The sequence below is a fragment of the Eucalyptus grandis genome, chromosome 5, assembly GCF_016545825.1.
Source record: "Eucalyptus grandis isolate ANBG69807.140 chromosome 5, ASM1654582v1, whole genome shotgun sequence".
Lineage (NCBI taxonomy): Eukaryota > Viridiplantae > Streptophyta > Magnoliopsida > Myrtales > Myrtaceae > Eucalyptus > Eucalyptus grandis.
In genome coordinates, this window is record NC_052616.1 from 41,133,976 (window position 1) to 41,150,287 (window position 16,312).

The following is a 16,312-nucleotide window of genomic DNA, read 5'->3' on the forward strand; positions in this document are numbered from 1 at the left end:
GAATAATCACTTCAAGTGAGCGATTTGTTAGTGCATAGGAGTTATTTTGTTATTGTTTAAGCATAGTTAAGCTATTTCGTAGTTGAGGTAGTGTCTTCCTTGGTTTAAACGTCAATTCTTGTTTAATTGCTAAGATTACGAGGTCGTTAGCTCATTTAGCTTCTTGCTCTTTGGTTTTAGGCATTCCACGTGAGTGAAGTTATCTTGTCTTTGAGTATGTAAAACTCATATTCTGAAAATACTATGGATTATAGATAGTATGAATGATGAAACTATGGATTATAGATAGTATGGATTATGAAATGACATTGTTGTTGTATAAAAAGTCGGATCGAGTTTTTACTATTATATGAATAGTCAAAGAATGGTTTTAAGAAAAATATTGTGAAATGATACATATATGTATTGTGTTATAACCTAATTTATGAAATGGGTTCTATAATGTTTTGAGAAACCTTTTATGAAAGGCATTTTGAAATGTTGCAAGCTCATGGAATAGATTCCAAAACAATGGGAGAAATATCTTGTGAAGTGTTTTCTATTTGATGAACTGAGTTGCAAAAGATTATATGTTTTGGTTTATGAAACTGATTTGCGACAAATATTTGATTTTGTATATATTTGAGGATGTGAGTTTGGTGCTTATTATTGTTGTGAGCCCATTGAAGACTTTGTGGGTATGCATACCAAATTTAGGATATTCTTTTGGACCGAGCCACAGGCTTTACAAGTGGAGACTTTGCTAGGGAGGGAGTCTTGGTCACCTTGTCATCAAGCTTTGTGTCGTGATTATAGTTAGATATTGAGCAAAATATTGGTCGACAGATGGACTATCAACATGTGTTTTGATATAAGATATATCAATGGAATAAACCATTGAAATGTGATTGAGATTGATCAATGGGCTTGACTATTGATATTTGTATTATGATGGTGGATTAAGATGAGTATTTTTTTTTTATTTATATAAAGATTTGTTGAAATACATATTTGATTTGATATGTATATTATATCATGACTTTGTATTACGAATTTTTGGTACACATTATATATGTATAGTAGCCGATCGATCTATTTAGAAAATATATGCACTACTTATTGAGTTATGCTTGCTCACTCTTCTCTTTCCCAATCTTTTAAGGTTCCTCAGTTAGTGGATATTAGAGCATGACGATGTCAATTGGGACTTTTGAGAGTTGATTTTGGGTGATTTGAGGCTGTGTTCTTTAGGTGGAAGAACAGCTGTGTCATTACCCCTATCCCTATAGGATTCAGGGTGTGACAATAAACATCTCTTGGATTAGAGTACTCACATCAATGTAAAATATGTAACAAAGTCTTTGTTAGATGGCATGGAGCGAGTAACAAAAGAACTACAGCTTATCCACAAATTGGATTTGAACCAATCAAGCTACTTTAGTTGGTAGATCACGAGTGGATTTATCGTCCTCCACATTATTGTCCGTTATAGTCATATTGACTGAATTTTTCATTTGCATGAATTATAAAAGAACCTAAATTACTATCAAATAAAAAAAATGCAGCATCTTGTTTCTAAACCCTAAAAGGACTTTTAAAAATGAAAAACATTTCCCATTTCCTTAAAATTTGAACAGCAGGTGTGATGCTGAAGTCCGACTAAAAAAGATCCAATAGGATCTCTAAAGTACAAATGTATTGTGCATCTATACCGGTCAAATTCTTCCACTTACAGCTAGTATAGTAATGGAACACTTCAATAAGATAATTTTAAGACTACTCATTTCATTTTACAACATTTTTCGACTTAAATTTAATCATTTGCAATATGAACTTCTTTATATAAGAAAGAGTGGCCAATATATAAACTGTACCCACCCCATTGGTGGTCACGTGGTTTGCACTCAATCCCTCTATCGGAAGAGAGCGAGTTAAAATCCCCGTAGTTGCTTGTGTGACTCATTTGTAGTCTGGGGGAGGTGGGTCCTCTCGGGTCGTCCCGGGTTTACATTGCCAGCTGCCGGCTGTACGGCGGTTTTCAAGTCATAAAAAATAAAAATATAAACGGTACCCACTTTGGCTGATGACACAGGTTCGATAGCTCAACATCATGAATTGCAAGTAGTTCCATGATCGGGTCGCTCGCCGGAGCTTCGGCTAGGATTTACAGCTGATCCTTGCCAAACCAAAAGCCGAAAAGGAGTGAAGATTATACTGCTGTAGCCCAAATTATTTTGTACCGGTAGCTCTGTATTACCGAGCCCAGCCCATGAAGTTTTCCAAATGCTTTGTCAATTGGCATACGTTGATTGCATGTGTGGTCTGCATTTACTCTGTCTCCCCTCAAATATCAGGGACAGTCCCATCAACTCTCTCTGTAACAACAAGGAAAATATCACGAACTTCTCTACAATTCGAGAGCTCTGTAGAGAGTCCTTGGAGTTTCCAGCTAAAGTGAGAAAGGGCTTGGCTCTTTCATGGAGATGCTTCATCTTCAGGTAATGGATGCTTCTTTCTCCGGTTAAATCTGATTACAGGGGGTTGCCCACTTGCCAAATGGCTTTGGTTTCGAGTTTCAACGAAATTTCGATTCTTGATGGGTTTCTTGTGCTTTGAACGTCCACTTTCCTTTATGTTAGTTTAGAGTGATACCCATTTGGCGAAGAAAACTGGAACTTTTCCCGGTTTGCTTACGTACAAAGTTACGATTTTTTTTTTTGGGTTTGTAGCAGATAGATTGAAGGGCGATATCTGAGTGTGATTTACGGTTGGGAATAGTTTTTGGGTTCTCAAATTGTGTAGAAGCATGAAATGGTGGTGGCTTAGAGTGGCGCATTTCTCTATGCCATGATGTCTAGCAGTGAGAATTAAAAAGGGGGACAGTGTCAAAATAGTGTGTGCACTCTTCTTCGATGTTCAATTCGGTCCTCCAACTTTAAGTTTGGCCAATTTGGTCCTTGCACTTTTCAATTGAACCAATTTAGTTATTGAAGCCGTTTTGGTCCAATTGGCATATGACGCAGAGATCTGATTCAGCCATGTGACTTGCGATTGCTGATGTGCTGTGCACGTTTCTACCAAGTCAGGCAAATTTATCGAAAAAATAAGGAACTGTGTGGCTGTTCTTGTTGCTGGCACATCACATGCACGTCGCTGCACATGGCGATCCTACTCAGCCATGGGATGCATGTTTTCATTAGCATTTTTACAAATTCTGCTGAGTGGCAGGGTAATGTGCACAGCCACATCAACAAAATTGAGTCCGATGCCTGAGTCAGATTGCCATTTCACATGCCTGCCAGAGTAGAGTGGTTTCAAAGACTAAATTGGCCAAAATTAAAGTTCAATTACCAAATTGAGTTTGAAGAAGAGTGTGTTTCTTAATAAAAGAAGAAGACCATGAATTGTCGAATGATTTGCTTAAATTGTTGTATATTAAATTAACCATTTTACCTACCTAAGGTGGGCATCCTTATCATTGAAAAACTAGCTGTTTCTTGAAGTGTTGGTTATTGAGCAGTGAACTGGTGAATCTAGAAGATTAAAGTAAACCAAGTCCATCATTTTATGTTTTCATTCTTCATTGGTTAATGATTCTAGTGTTTGCAGCAAATCAATTACTAAAAGCATCCTACATGTTAATTTGTTTGTATTCCCACAATCCAGTGAAACTGCCAAGTAGCCCTGTAGTTAAAGAAATTCTGTCATAGTTAGATAAATAGCGGTAAATAAATCATCTGGTCCATGATATGCTGAAGCTTCACAATCTTGATTTGACAATCTTCAATCCTAATTTCCTTAACATCTTTAATCTATCTTATCTGTTAATTTTATTTACTGTACTGGTATAGCTCAATATGCTGAAATCAAGGTTCATATAAGCTTTTTTATTACTCCATCAACTGATGCTACAGGGTACCTCATCTATTATTGGAAGTGAATATTGTAAGAGACCTGTACATCCTCGGGGTCCACCTTCTCTACTTCCTAAACCATTTCTACAACTCACTGCAACGTCCAAGACTTTACCGAGCAAGTCTTCATTAGATAGTCGCCTATCAATTTCCTATAGGGGTCCAATATCAGCAGAAGCTGGAAAGCAAGGCTGGGATTTTGGAAGATTCTTGAAGACCATATACTTCTTCCAAGGACCCCCATCTCCTTCTAAGGTAGCACTTACCAGCATCCTACTGATTTTGTAATGTCAATAAATGCATTTCTCCTTATGGATTAACTAATCTGGTTTTTTGCCTTTTATCTTTTTTGTGAAGTTCATTGAATTCATAATTGAGAAACTATCGGGTCCTGCACCCAGTGAACTGCCAAAAAGAATGGAATCTTCCGGTATAGTCCTAGTTGCTGGAGCCACTGGGGGTGTAGGGAGAAGAGTGGTGGACATCTTGCGCAAAAAAGGATTGCCTGTCCGTGTATTGGTACTTATCTCTTGCCTTGCCTTGCTGGTTGCTCTTACTTGTCCTTATATGTTGTTGAGCTTAGAAAGAGAATTGATTACTTCAATGGTTCAGACAAGGTAGCTAATGTACTCTTTTGATTGTCGCACTCCATCTGTGTTCCACATTTCATTCATTTGATTGTGGAAAACTTGCTAGGTCAGAAATGAAGAAAAGGCAAGAAGGATGTTAGGCCCAGACGTTGACTTGGTGAGCTTCCTATCAAATTTTGTTTCTTCTTGCACTTTGTAGTTTGCAGCTTAATGAAGCGTGGTGTCCTTTTCTTTAAACTGGATTTACTTGATTTTGAAAATGAATAAATAAGCTGGCCATATCATGTAACTGAACATGAGCATGTGTGGCGCATAATAAAGAAATAACTATCTGCTGTTGTTTCTCTGTCATTGCTTAGACATGTTTCTTCGTATGAGTTCGTATACTAGAGTGCTAGACCTTACTTTATTGGAGTTTCCAGGAGTATACTCTTGTCATAATATGCATTTGCATGCAGTGCATCTGCTTATGCGGTGCCCCGGTGTTACCATGCCCTTCCTCAATCTATAGGTTATCGTGAATCAGTTCGTTTCGTCATACTCCAATAAAAGTGCAGTAACTATTTAATGTTAAGAATTCGTGGTTTTATGACATTTCGCAACTATTTACAATAGAATGAACATTTTTGTGGTGAAGTGGGTCACAAGAATTTATGACACTTTGTGTTGGACTCTGACAAAATAAACAAATTGATGATGGCATAAAACCAAGGAGGGCAGGTGCCCAGGGGCACCATAGACAGACTCTGAGATAGTGTGATGTACTGCATAATGTTCACTGTTGAGATAAACCAGTCACAAAGTTGCGGAGGACTACTGGTTGTAGACCTATATGGAGCCTAAATTATGTGCATGTAGTCTATTCTCTAGAATATCCGCATGTGATCTGTGAGCAACTAGTATTAATGATTTGCAGTCTTTGATAATGCACTACAATTAATGTTCTTCCTTCAAAAGTAAAACTATGTTTATTTCTACACTTACTGCATTTTACTTTTAAATCAGCTGGTGCATTACAAAACTTGCTAGTTTTGATTTGGTAGAGCATCTTAAGCATGTTTATAATGGTTGGATATCCAATGAGTCAATGGCCAATTCAGTCCCTTTGTTTAGGATTTGACAGTCGTATGTTCAATCTATCCTTATTGGTCTGACAATTTTTTTGGTCGTTTGTTGGTCTGACTTTTCACACTGTGAAACTGCCATTTTACCCCAACTTTATTCTTCTCCGCTTCCTTAATCTCAGGTAGTTGGAGACATCACCAAGGAAAGCACTCTGGCCCCTGAGAACTTCAGAGGAGTGAGAAAAGTCATTAATGCTGTTTCTGTCATCGTTGGCCCAAAGGAAGGGGACACTCCTGACAGGGCAAAATACAGCCAAGTATGTTTTTTGAGCTTCGCATGCAAAATTTTCAGGCTGGAGATTTGTGGATGTATTGATAAAATGTCAACTCTGTACTCTGATCAACCTTTTTTTTTTTTTTTTTTTTTTAAGTTGCTTTTGTCCTGTATTATCTGAGTTCTTGACCTGAAAAATGTTGATGTGCAGGGAATCAAGTTTTTTGAACCAGAGGTTGAGAAATTACTCTTTATCCTGGAGAAGTCAGATTTGTTCTTAACTAGAATGCTCAATTTGAAGGGATAACCAAACATCATGGTGGTGATAAGAGTGATTTTTATTTACACATGCAGATCAAAGGTGATTCACCTGAAATGGTTGAGTACGTCGGGATGAGAAATTTAATCAATGCTGTCAGAAAGGGTGTTGGACTGCGGAATGGAAAAGTATTATTTGGTCTCGAAGGTGTGTGACTTCCATCATTTTGGATTTTGATACTCTGATTATGTCATCCATTCCCTTTGTATTTCCCTTCGTGCCTTGCTAGTAAGTTTACTTATTCCTGGAAAGAAAACTTTGAAGTTGTTTACTGGGAAGAGTTACTTTGCTTTTACATTGGCTTGGTTGTAAGATGTTAAGATAGTTGAGTTAGCTTGAAGAAAAATGTACACCTTTATCTGTAGCTGATCAAAGCCATGACTCCCTACCATCTGTTGACTGTATGTAAGAAGTTGTAGCCTGCTTTATTAAAGATGAGTGGTCTGTTTACATGATTAGGAAGCTTGAATAGCAAATTTAGTAATGATTGACTCGGGTACATAGGCCATGAGTCATTCACATTCTTTTGGACTGTGGCCAACTGATGAAATGAAACATTTTGAGGCAGTGCCCGAAGAGGGTGGGGTGTCATTTTTGGGTTTGCATGAGACTGACAACCTACCTAGATTAAAAAGAACTTGATTTCAGCTTGTGAGTTTACTACTCTACATAAGCACTTTGGTGGCTCTTTACATGGAGAAAATAAGCTGGCCAACTCAGTTTCTAATTCTGGTTTCTTTTACGTGCTTTATTTTTGCAGATGATAAATTTAAAGAGCTGCCTTGGGGTGCTTTGGATGATGTTGTGATGGGAGGAGTTAGTGAAAGCACATTCGTGATGGACTCCAAGGGTGGTGAAAATGGTGGCCCTACTGGAGTTTTTCGAGGTTTGTTCTTTAGAATTTGTTGCTTGCATGGAACTTGTAGTTCTCTCTTGATGGAACAATGTGGTTATGGTTTGCATTACTTTTTCATTATTAACTTTGCTATTTGTCTATCTGATTGAAGGTGTTGTTTCCACTGCGAACAATGGTGGCTTTACCAGTATCAGAGCAAAGGTCTGATCCGATGTATATCCAGAGTTCATAATTTGTTTATAGCATATGTGGTGCCTACCTGTGAAAAGATGCTTGCTTCAGAGAAACCTTTTATGGTTAATTTCATCATACGTGAAAAGATGCTTGCTTCAGAGAAACTTTTTATGGTTAATTTCATCACATATTGCATTTTTGATTAAGGACACCTAAGGTAGATGTAGAGAGTTCCTTCCGAAACAGATGATTGGTACTTTCTCTTCAAATTTATCAAACTGATTCCTTGTGAAACTTGTGTTTTATATCCAAAATGCTTTAACTATTGCTAAGATGAACTGTTACTTTTCTTGGTTTAGCTTGAAATGTTGTATAACCTGAATATAGAAGTAGAACCATAAATAAGGATGAATCGAAGGAAATTTCTTAGGTGAAAACTTTGTGGGAGTACTTCAGAATAAAGGTTGAGAGAAGAAATTGATCATGCAAAATTTTAATGTGTTTGTGCAAGAAATCTATCTGACTACATTAGCATAAAAAGTGAGTTGACATATCAACTGTGTACCTGAAAGCTACTTGCATTTCCTTGAGCCTAACATGCTCAAAGTATTAGAGCAGTCTGTAGGGCCTAACTCAACCTGTTTCCTGTGCTTTTAGTTGTCGACCTGTTTTATTCTCTACTATGATTGAGATAGTTAAACATCAATTTGGTTGCCTATTGGTGGATTGGTTTCATCTCTCACAAGGCAGTAAATGAAGTTTTGTAATATTTCGTTGATTGTTGAAGTATTAATTGACTAATTTCTCAGCTGACAACTAAAAGCACCAAGAATTGTCTATACTATTTTGCACACAAGAGGTTCAGTTGTCTACATTTGTAATATTATTTCTTTTTTTGATGCAAATGAGCGACCTGTCTTGACAATTTGTTGGCTTAATTTACTTGGTGCAGCGACAATTTATCACTATATACCCATTTTTATAGATAATTATATACACATATTTCGATTTTGTTTCTCCAATAGTGTGCTGTGTGTGCTGCAGCGATGAATTTTTTTTCTTTTGTTTATTTGTGTGTCAGGTGCTATGTTCTATTCTTTTTAAACCAGTGCACATTTTTCTGAGGTAAAACTGCTTTCTGATTTTCAGAATTTTACAGTAGCTGAGGATCTTTCTGCATATGATGGTTTAGAGCTTCGTCTAAAAGGCGATGGCCTCCGTTACAAACTCATTGTTCGAACAAGTCGTGATTGGGACACTGTCGGTTATACAGCTAGCTTTGACACTGTTGGAGGGCAGTGGCAGTCGGTATGCCTCAGTTGAGTCAAGGTTTGAGCTTGTTTTTTCTCCTTATATTCCTGATAATTAAGCTTCATTTGTATTTTCAGGTTCGTTTGCCATTCTCTTCTTTGAGGCCTATATTTCGAGCACGAACTGTGACAGATGCTCCACCATTTGACCCAAGCAGTATTGTGTCGTTGCAGGTGTGATTCATGTATAGATTGTTAGATTTTTTAATTTTATTTCTTAAGCCTTTACGTATTTTGGCTAGAACTTTTTAACCCTTCTTGTTGATTTAATGGTAATACATTTCAGCTGATGTTCAGCAAATTTGAGTATGATGGGAAATTGAACCCAAGTTTTGTGGAGGGTGCATTTCAACTACCAATATCAACTATAAGAGCTTACATAAAGGATCCTGTGACTCCAAGGTTTGTTTTCTTTATTAGAAAATTGTATGAATAACTTCCAACATATTTTGGACACTCATTTCCTCTGTGTAAACTTTGACTAGTGAAAGCTGGCAATATTAATGATAAGACAGCAGAAGTTGCTGAACTAATTACTGCTTGAGAAGTAAAGTTGAGGGTATACCCACAAAGAATTCAAATTATTAAGTAAAAAGTCTATTCTGTAAACAGGGTAGAGTCCAGATATAAATGGTCGATTTGGAACTCCAGGGATTTGAATATTTTCTGACATAATTTAAAACTGGCTGGTTACTTCTTCTGATGCTTTTGATTTGATGGCAGTCATCATCAGTTACATTTTGGTTGAATGTTAGGTTTGTACATGTGAGCTCCGCAGGAGTAACACGACCTGATCGGCCTGGACTTGATCTCAGTAAGCAACCCCCTGCTGTCCGGTTGAACAAGGAATTAGGATTCATTCTGACCTTTAAGTTGAAGGTATGGTCTTGTACAATTCTATCCTATATTCTAGGTGCTTAGATTATATATTTCCTCAGCAAAAAAGCTGATTTGACTCTTCACGACAGTCGTAGTATTATTTGCTGCTGACATTAAAAGCTGATTATATATATAATATCATTCGGTTGACACGATAAAAATGCTTAGTCTTTGCCCCCTGAAGTTTCTTCCATCTCAGATTGCGCCCTTACACTTTTACAACTTGCATAAGTTTGCCCTATTTTCTTTATTGCTGGCAAATTTTTCGTCAAAATTGACTTGCCCTTGAAGCATACAAGATATGATCTGTTGGAACCGATGAATATATTTTCTTAATGAAATCCTTTGATGTCAATTTATGCCATTAATGAACCAAAGCTTTTTTACTTTCTTATATTGGCAGCCATAAAGTGCATAGATGAATGACTAGGATTGGCACCAAACAATGTCTTTGGACAATCCATATCATTAGTTCTGGGTCATGTGCCTCAAAAGCAACTCGGTTCTAGTGAAAAATTCATCATGGGGCAAACTAATTAGATTGTGAAAGTTTAGTGGGCCAAGTGAAACAAGTTTATCTTCAGGGGGATGAGTGTAATCTCAGGGAGGAAAATATAACTTCCCCAACTTTGATAATGTGTGGCTGGACCAGTGATTTTCTTACAGAGGGAGGAGTTATGGATTTCCAGGGTCCTACCATGCTAGATAAAGCTCATTTTATGGAATTCCCATGCAATCAGTTGCTAGGTTAATAATAAAGCCCTCCTTTCAATAAAAAACAGCTGCTTTTATATCTTTGATTTTGTGACATCACCATGTATATTTTGCAGCCATGTTGCGAACTATGTATTGATGTTACTTCTGCAACTCTGAAGGTTTTCTACCTTTTGTGTTTGTTGACTCTATATAATGCCAAACTACATTTGATCTTGCCTATGTTATGACTTTTCTCAGTCCTGCTCATTCTACCTCTGATTTCCATGAAATGTGTTCAGTCTGGAATCAATTTTTGTTTCCTGTTGTCACGTTTATCTTTTTTCTGGCCTTATCTGGAGCAGGGGGAGGATTTGATACGAGACAGCGGAATTCCCTTTGCTATTGTGAGGCCTTGCGCATTGACTGAGGAGCCAGCTGGAGCAGATCTTATTTTTGATCAAGGAGACAACATCACGGTAATAGAACTATCTTTGGTCTCCTTGCATAGCTAGATTCTTTCATCTGCGTCTTGTTTCTGATTTCTATTTATTGAAGTCTCATAATCCAGTTTCTATGGGAAAGTAATGTGTTCTTAATTTTCCATTTTGTGCAATGGTTCTACTTTCAGGGGAAAGTCTCAAGGGAAGAGATTGCTCGCATTTGTGTGGCTGCTCTGGAAAGTCCATATGCTTGTGACAAGACATTTGAGGTAAGTAAATGGCATTGAATTCATGTCGCACAAGGACAACATCCTGACAAGAATCTTACTTTATTTTCTCTCCAGGTTAAAAGTGTGGTCCCATTCAGTGAGCCTTTTACAGTGGACCCTGAAAATCCGCCTCCTGAGAAGGACTACAGTGAGTACTTCAAAAATTTGAAAGATGGCATCACAGGGAAGGAGTTCCTTCAGAAAAGTCCCGTTGCTGTCTAATCGCCAGTTCATTTAGATCTTTCACATCATACTTGTAAGTACATCCTGTAACTTGTTTTGAATTAATTTCTTGGAGTTTCTGTGAACTGCTTACTGTATGTGCATGGTGTACACGTCATCTCTCTTGTAGCTCTTTTTTAGCTAGTTCCAGATGAAACAGATGGATAGAAATTGTGTAGATGATTCATGTTTTTCCCCGTTCCAACCACAGGAGTAAAACTTCTAAAACTAACATCCATGGATATTGGCTGGATAAATGGTCGATTTACATAGTCATCTTTCTAATAAAAAATGCAATTCAACTTTAGATTCTGTATTTTACATCAAGTACGAGATTGCAACTTACTTTATTTCTCCGTTTTGTGTAGGAATCTTACTCTGAATATGGCAGACATTATGTAATAAGAAAAACTTACCGGGGGAAAATATACATCAGTGCTGAAACTCTCATGTCAGCGTGTAGGTTTGAAGCATCACTTCATCAAACTTGATGTAGTGACAATCAATAGGATGCCGGTACATTTTGTCTATAAGTACATGGATCAACATTCTTCTGTTGAATACTGAAACTTATGTTTATATGAAAAGGTTTTGCATCCTGTTTTAGTAGCACTTCTTCCAATATTGGCATTCAACCACTCTGTTTGATAATTGCTTGTCTTTCTCATTCTATGTTCATTCCTTTCCAGAGTCATCTTCTCTGTAATGATTATATGATCTGCCTTTGACAATCCGTCATGCATTACTATACTCCTTTGCTTGTTTAGTTCCCAGGTGAAATATTTTCAATTAAAAACAGGCTTTGTTGTAAGGGATTCTTAACAATGTCTACAGAGAGAAAATTTTACAGTAAATTATCACTTCTTTCTGGTGTTGAGGATGGTGTCGCTAGGAATATGGCTAAAAATTACTAGGTACAATGGCCCATCCGCTTTAGTTTGAACAATATTCCTAAAGGCATCATCACATTAGTAGCAAAATATAGGATGCTTCATGAAAAAAAGGAAATTGATTCTTAGATCATGCTAAATATAAACGTGAAATCGTGACAGATTGTAGCTTACATTTTGGTCCTTCCCCCCCCCATCAAGAAAGGCAAGGATATACCGATAAAAGGAAAAATTGACAGTGTTGGAGATTCTCTGTTGACAAGAAAATGGTACAGCTGTGACTGTGGCAAGTGTCCACATGTATGAAGGGAAAATGCAAGAGTCTTGGGTACGAGTTTCTTGGTTAAGTTATTATCAAACAGGCTGCGAAAGCACCCTTCAGATGACTTGTCTATAGCTTGAGGTGGTCCCAGGGTTTTCTATCGACTGTAGCCATGAAAAACAGTGTTTTTGTTTGATTTTGCTTCAGGCGGTACCTGATCATCTTGTCCTGCTTATGTAATTTGAAATCTCCAGTGCTGTAGGTACATTGATCTTAAATTCTGATCCTTATGGAGCGGATCTTATGTGAATCTATAGTATTGTCACTTCGCATTCTAGTGATTTATATTAAATGCATTGTAGACCCAAGCATGTTTGTTCCTATGCGGTGTATTGAGCAGTTGAGTGGAAGTGGTGAAACTCTTTGGTTTGGTGATTCGGTCCGCCTGGGGACCGGCTGATGATCTGAGCAAACTATAGATCCCACGCGGGACCGACCCATCTGACGTCTCAATCACTTTATCTACAGTGATCTGAATCTGGGCATGAAATTACTTGGGAAGTGACTGAAAGAACATCATAGGACTGTCAGACTAGCAAGCACGTCTGTCTTTGGGGCTTGCTAAGAGAGCTGATAATCCTCTCCAAAAGTGACCTCATTCCAAGCACCATCTACTTTGTCCTTGATAAAGATTTGTAGAGGGGTCTTGATATATGAACAACGTGGTGCAGAGACTAAATTATCTCACATGGGGGATGCAGTTTGTGCCCCTTTTCACTAATTGAAATGCGAATGTGTTTCTGATAATTTAGAAATTATAAAACATTCCCATACATAGCCTCACATTCGTATCCCCAAACTATAGTCCTGCATGGTCAGTTTGGCGGTTGAGTCGCCTGATATGGCAAATGGATTAGGTGCATGACACGATGTTTGATTCCTCACACTAGCAAAATGCAAACAGTCTGATGTTTGAACCACTTATTCAGAGTTCGACTTCAGTCTTAACTGATCAATGGTGTTAGGGAGATGCTCAGAGGGTTCGACTAGGGTTGTATCTGATCAAATGGTGCATGGAGTTTATTCATTCGGTAGGCTATGTGGATATAAAGAGGAAGAAATTACTCTCCTGATCAGGGCGAAGTTTAATTCGCTAAAGCACAAGCACATTCTTACAAGCATTCCTTTGGCTGACCGTGGGCGAAGGAAAAGGCAATAGAACAGTGCATGGCGGCAGCAGCATCGGCGGCAGTGGCGGTGGCGGCGGCGGCTGATCCCGGGAACAATGACGCACGACACAAACAACGCCGACAGAAGCAAAAGCCCCAGAGAGCCTCGGGTTCTTCTCCAGTCCGGGGACAAACGCAGCGCAGCCATTAATTGTTCTCTTTGTTTTGAGCATTCGCATCTTTCAAATCATGTGGCCCATCTCATCACTCACGAGTTTTGAAAGGAATGATGTCTCTTCGTTTTGTTGGGAATGATGGACCACAAGCGCAGAGACAGGGAGAGAGGATCATGAGTTCATTGCAATGCCGAAAATAAATCGATTTTATATTATCCTTCGATTCAAATTAGTAAAAGTAATGTCTATTTGCCTAATATGAATTCCATGGCAATCAAAGTCAGATATGTGTATGCTCTTTGAGCCCGCATATTCGGATGATGCGGATTTTCATGTTCAAGGGGTGCCCCTCTCGGGGATCTTCGACTGTCCAGTCCGATTGACGGGAGGTTGCTCGACTTTTACAATTTCGTTTTGATTTATCTCTTTGCTTTTGCTGGATTTTGATCTTAATCATGTTGTCGTTACTCTTACTTGTTACAAAAGAATATCAAAGTAGTATCATTTCAGTTGCGTTGCGTCATCCCTAACTTAGAATTGAGTTTTTGGTATTTTTTTTCGAAAGTACATAGCCCATCAAGCGTGGCATCTTGGATTATTTACAACAAAACATATTGCGTGGCTTGTAAAGGGATGTTGTTTAGCTTATGATGCCCTTTTATTCAATCATTTTGTCACATGATATATTGCGGATTGTGGAGACTAAATACATGATTTACTTTTTTTTAAAGTTTTTTTTTTTGAAAGTATTCAAAAGAAATGACAGTAATTAAATGACTCTGTGCAAAGTGTACTCGTTGGCATAACGATGTAGTTTAAGTTTTAGAGTACAAATAAAAATCAATTTCAAAGTTGATCTCGTTAATGTTTTTTACCAATTCAATGGGAGAAAGATTGAGAGGGATAATTAGATAGAGGAATAATTACTTTAATTTCAAAAGAAATATTGTGGTTTTGGCTGAGCGTACGGATTCATCGGTACAATCAGAATTGAAGTTGAAGAGACCAAATCCTCTTGGCAGAGCTGGTCGAGTGGTATCACTTTTTTTCTGGCATTTCTTGAGGCTGCTTTTTTACTGTTTCTTGTTCCGAATTTTTGTCAACATCAGCTTCCGTGCATCATCAATGCTTCTTCATGATATCACTGAAATAAATGTTTTTTTTTCCCTCCATTTACTTTTTCTCTCTTCTTCCTTTATTTTGTTTCCTTCCATCAAATTCATGGCTAGTCAGGCGACAAAATTTATCAATAAGTTGAGAAGTTTCGTGAAAAAATACAAGTGAATACGGAAAAAAAAGTTCATTGGCAAAGAAAATATCAAATCACTTGCACCAATTCATAGACTTTACCCTCGATTTTTTGTTTCTTGGATTGAAGGTGTTGCTCCGGACCTGGTCGAACGAGTTCATTGACAATTGTATTGGGTAATTTTTGGTGAAGTTAAATACATTTTGAACATAATTAGTACCTATTCACTTAGTCGCTCAGCTAATGTCAATGTTCTTTTGAGATTGCATTAGTACAGGGAAAATAGGAAGAAGAGGTTTTGCTACTTTCCATACAGTCTATCCCTAAAGCAAACAGCAAAGGAGAGGAGAGTTTGACATTATCCTCTTAAGCACCATAGTGCCTGCAATAGAAATAGAAATAGAGATTGTAAATTTTCTAAGGTACGCATTACTGCTTGACTGTGTCATTCCAGAGAAAACTAGAACAACAAACAAATGTCAATTGGGTCGTTGCATGCCGTACCATAAACCAAAGTTTGTGCCGTCGCCGGTGGCGCTTGACGTCCATTAAGCTTTTGAGCTTGGCGTTCATCTTGCCGATCTCGCGCTCTGTGAATATGTTTCCGGGGGAGCTCAAGAACACGTTCCTCCTCACGGGAGGAGACCACAACCCGCTCTGCTCGTAGTCGAAGTCGAACTCGGACGAGTCGAAGAACTTCTGGAGGAGCTGGTCGGAGACCGACTTTGGCACCATCTGGACCCGCAATGACGAGCTCTCGGGGGGGAGAGGCGGCGGAGGGGAATGAGGTACCGGAGAGATGTCATTAGACATCTGATGGGAAATGGAAAAAAGGGTTTGGGAAGGGGATGATAAGTTTTGAATGACCCTTTTGTGGAGGATAAAAGAGAAAGGGTGGGAGACAAAGTCATCGAGTGATCTTTTTATCAATGTGAAGAATCTGAGGAGAATGACAAGGACGTGTATGGCTGGACGTGGACGCAATGATTGAGGAGGTTCTGCGCATCACGAGTTGTGAGGGAGCCTAACCATTCTTGGCTACAATGCTCGGTCTTCGGAATTTGAAGAGCTCATACTTCATCTCTTGCTCAGTCCTCTCCTCGCATTGCTGGCGTACAATTACGTGACGCACGATATTCCCTCCCTCGCTGGCCCTACTTTCACAAGCCAAAACTTCCATTTCCATCGGTTGAAATGTGGGGGGCCAAGGCTGTAGTACCACAGAGCTCTATACCACTGTAAATCTTTTGTCGTTTTGACTGAAATGTAATAGATTTTAACTGTTTGACAGATCTCAATCGTGATGATTACGAAAGATCTCATCCATGTAGGGTCAAACAGATGTCCCCGAGGGACACGGTCCCCTCATAATCTTTCACTGTTAAGACTGAAATGTGAGAAGTACTACATTACTTTCTACCAACAAGTTTTTCCTTTCGTTGCATGTGAGCCCACTTTACTTACACCGTCGAATGAATCACGCTCCACGCGAGACTCACGTAATCTTACGGTGCGTGTTCCTTGGACTCGCATGCACATGGATCCTACGCTAGTGGCTCCCACTATTGGCTAAATTTCAA

General features: G+C 38.4%; 2 protein-coding genes across 3 annotated transcripts; one reads left to right on the forward strand and one right to left on the reverse strand.

Moving 5' to 3' along the window:
* The first annotated feature begins 2,319 nt into the window (after positions 1–2,319).
* LOC104445030 (protein HIGH CHLOROPHYLL FLUORESCENCE PHENOTYPE 173, chloroplastic) lies at positions 2,320–11,608 on the forward strand. Of its 2 annotated transcripts, XM_010058824.3 has the most exons (17): positions 2,320–2,477; positions 3,894–4,148; positions 4,251–4,412; positions 4,590–4,640; positions 5,730–5,864; positions 6,033–6,056; positions 6,176–6,287; positions 6,901–7,026; positions 7,148–7,197; positions 8,320–8,478; positions 8,559–8,654; positions 8,767–8,882; positions 9,236–9,359; positions 10,418–10,531; positions 10,684–10,764; positions 10,840–11,020; positions 11,355–11,608. In XM_010058824.3, the coding sequence occupies exons 1-16, from the start codon at positions 2,457–2,459 to the stop codon at positions 10,984–10,986; spliced, it is 1,773 nt and encodes a 590-aa protein (XP_010057126.2). In that variant the 5' UTR covers positions 2,320–2,456; the 3' UTR covers positions 10,987–11,020; positions 11,355–11,608. The 2 variants fall into 2 exon arrangements, with proteins under 2 accessions (XP_010057126.2, XP_010057127.2); XM_010058825.3 differs by lacking the exons at positions 2,320–2,477; positions 3,894–4,148 and having other exon boundaries at positions 4,270–4,412; positions 4,595–4,640.
* Positions 11,609–14,886: 3,278 nt separating this feature from the next.
* On the reverse strand, positions 14,887–15,671 carry LOC104445028. The gene is made up of 2 exons (XM_010058823.3): positions 15,237–15,671; positions 14,887–15,114 (listed from the first exon to the last, which is right to left on the reverse strand). The coding sequence occupies exons 1-2, from the start codon at positions 15,543–15,545 to the stop codon at positions 15,091–15,093; spliced, it is 333 nt and encodes a 110-aa protein (XP_010057125.2). The 5' UTR covers positions 15,546–15,671; the 3' UTR covers positions 14,887–15,090.
* Positions 15,672–16,312: the final 641 nt, after the last annotated feature.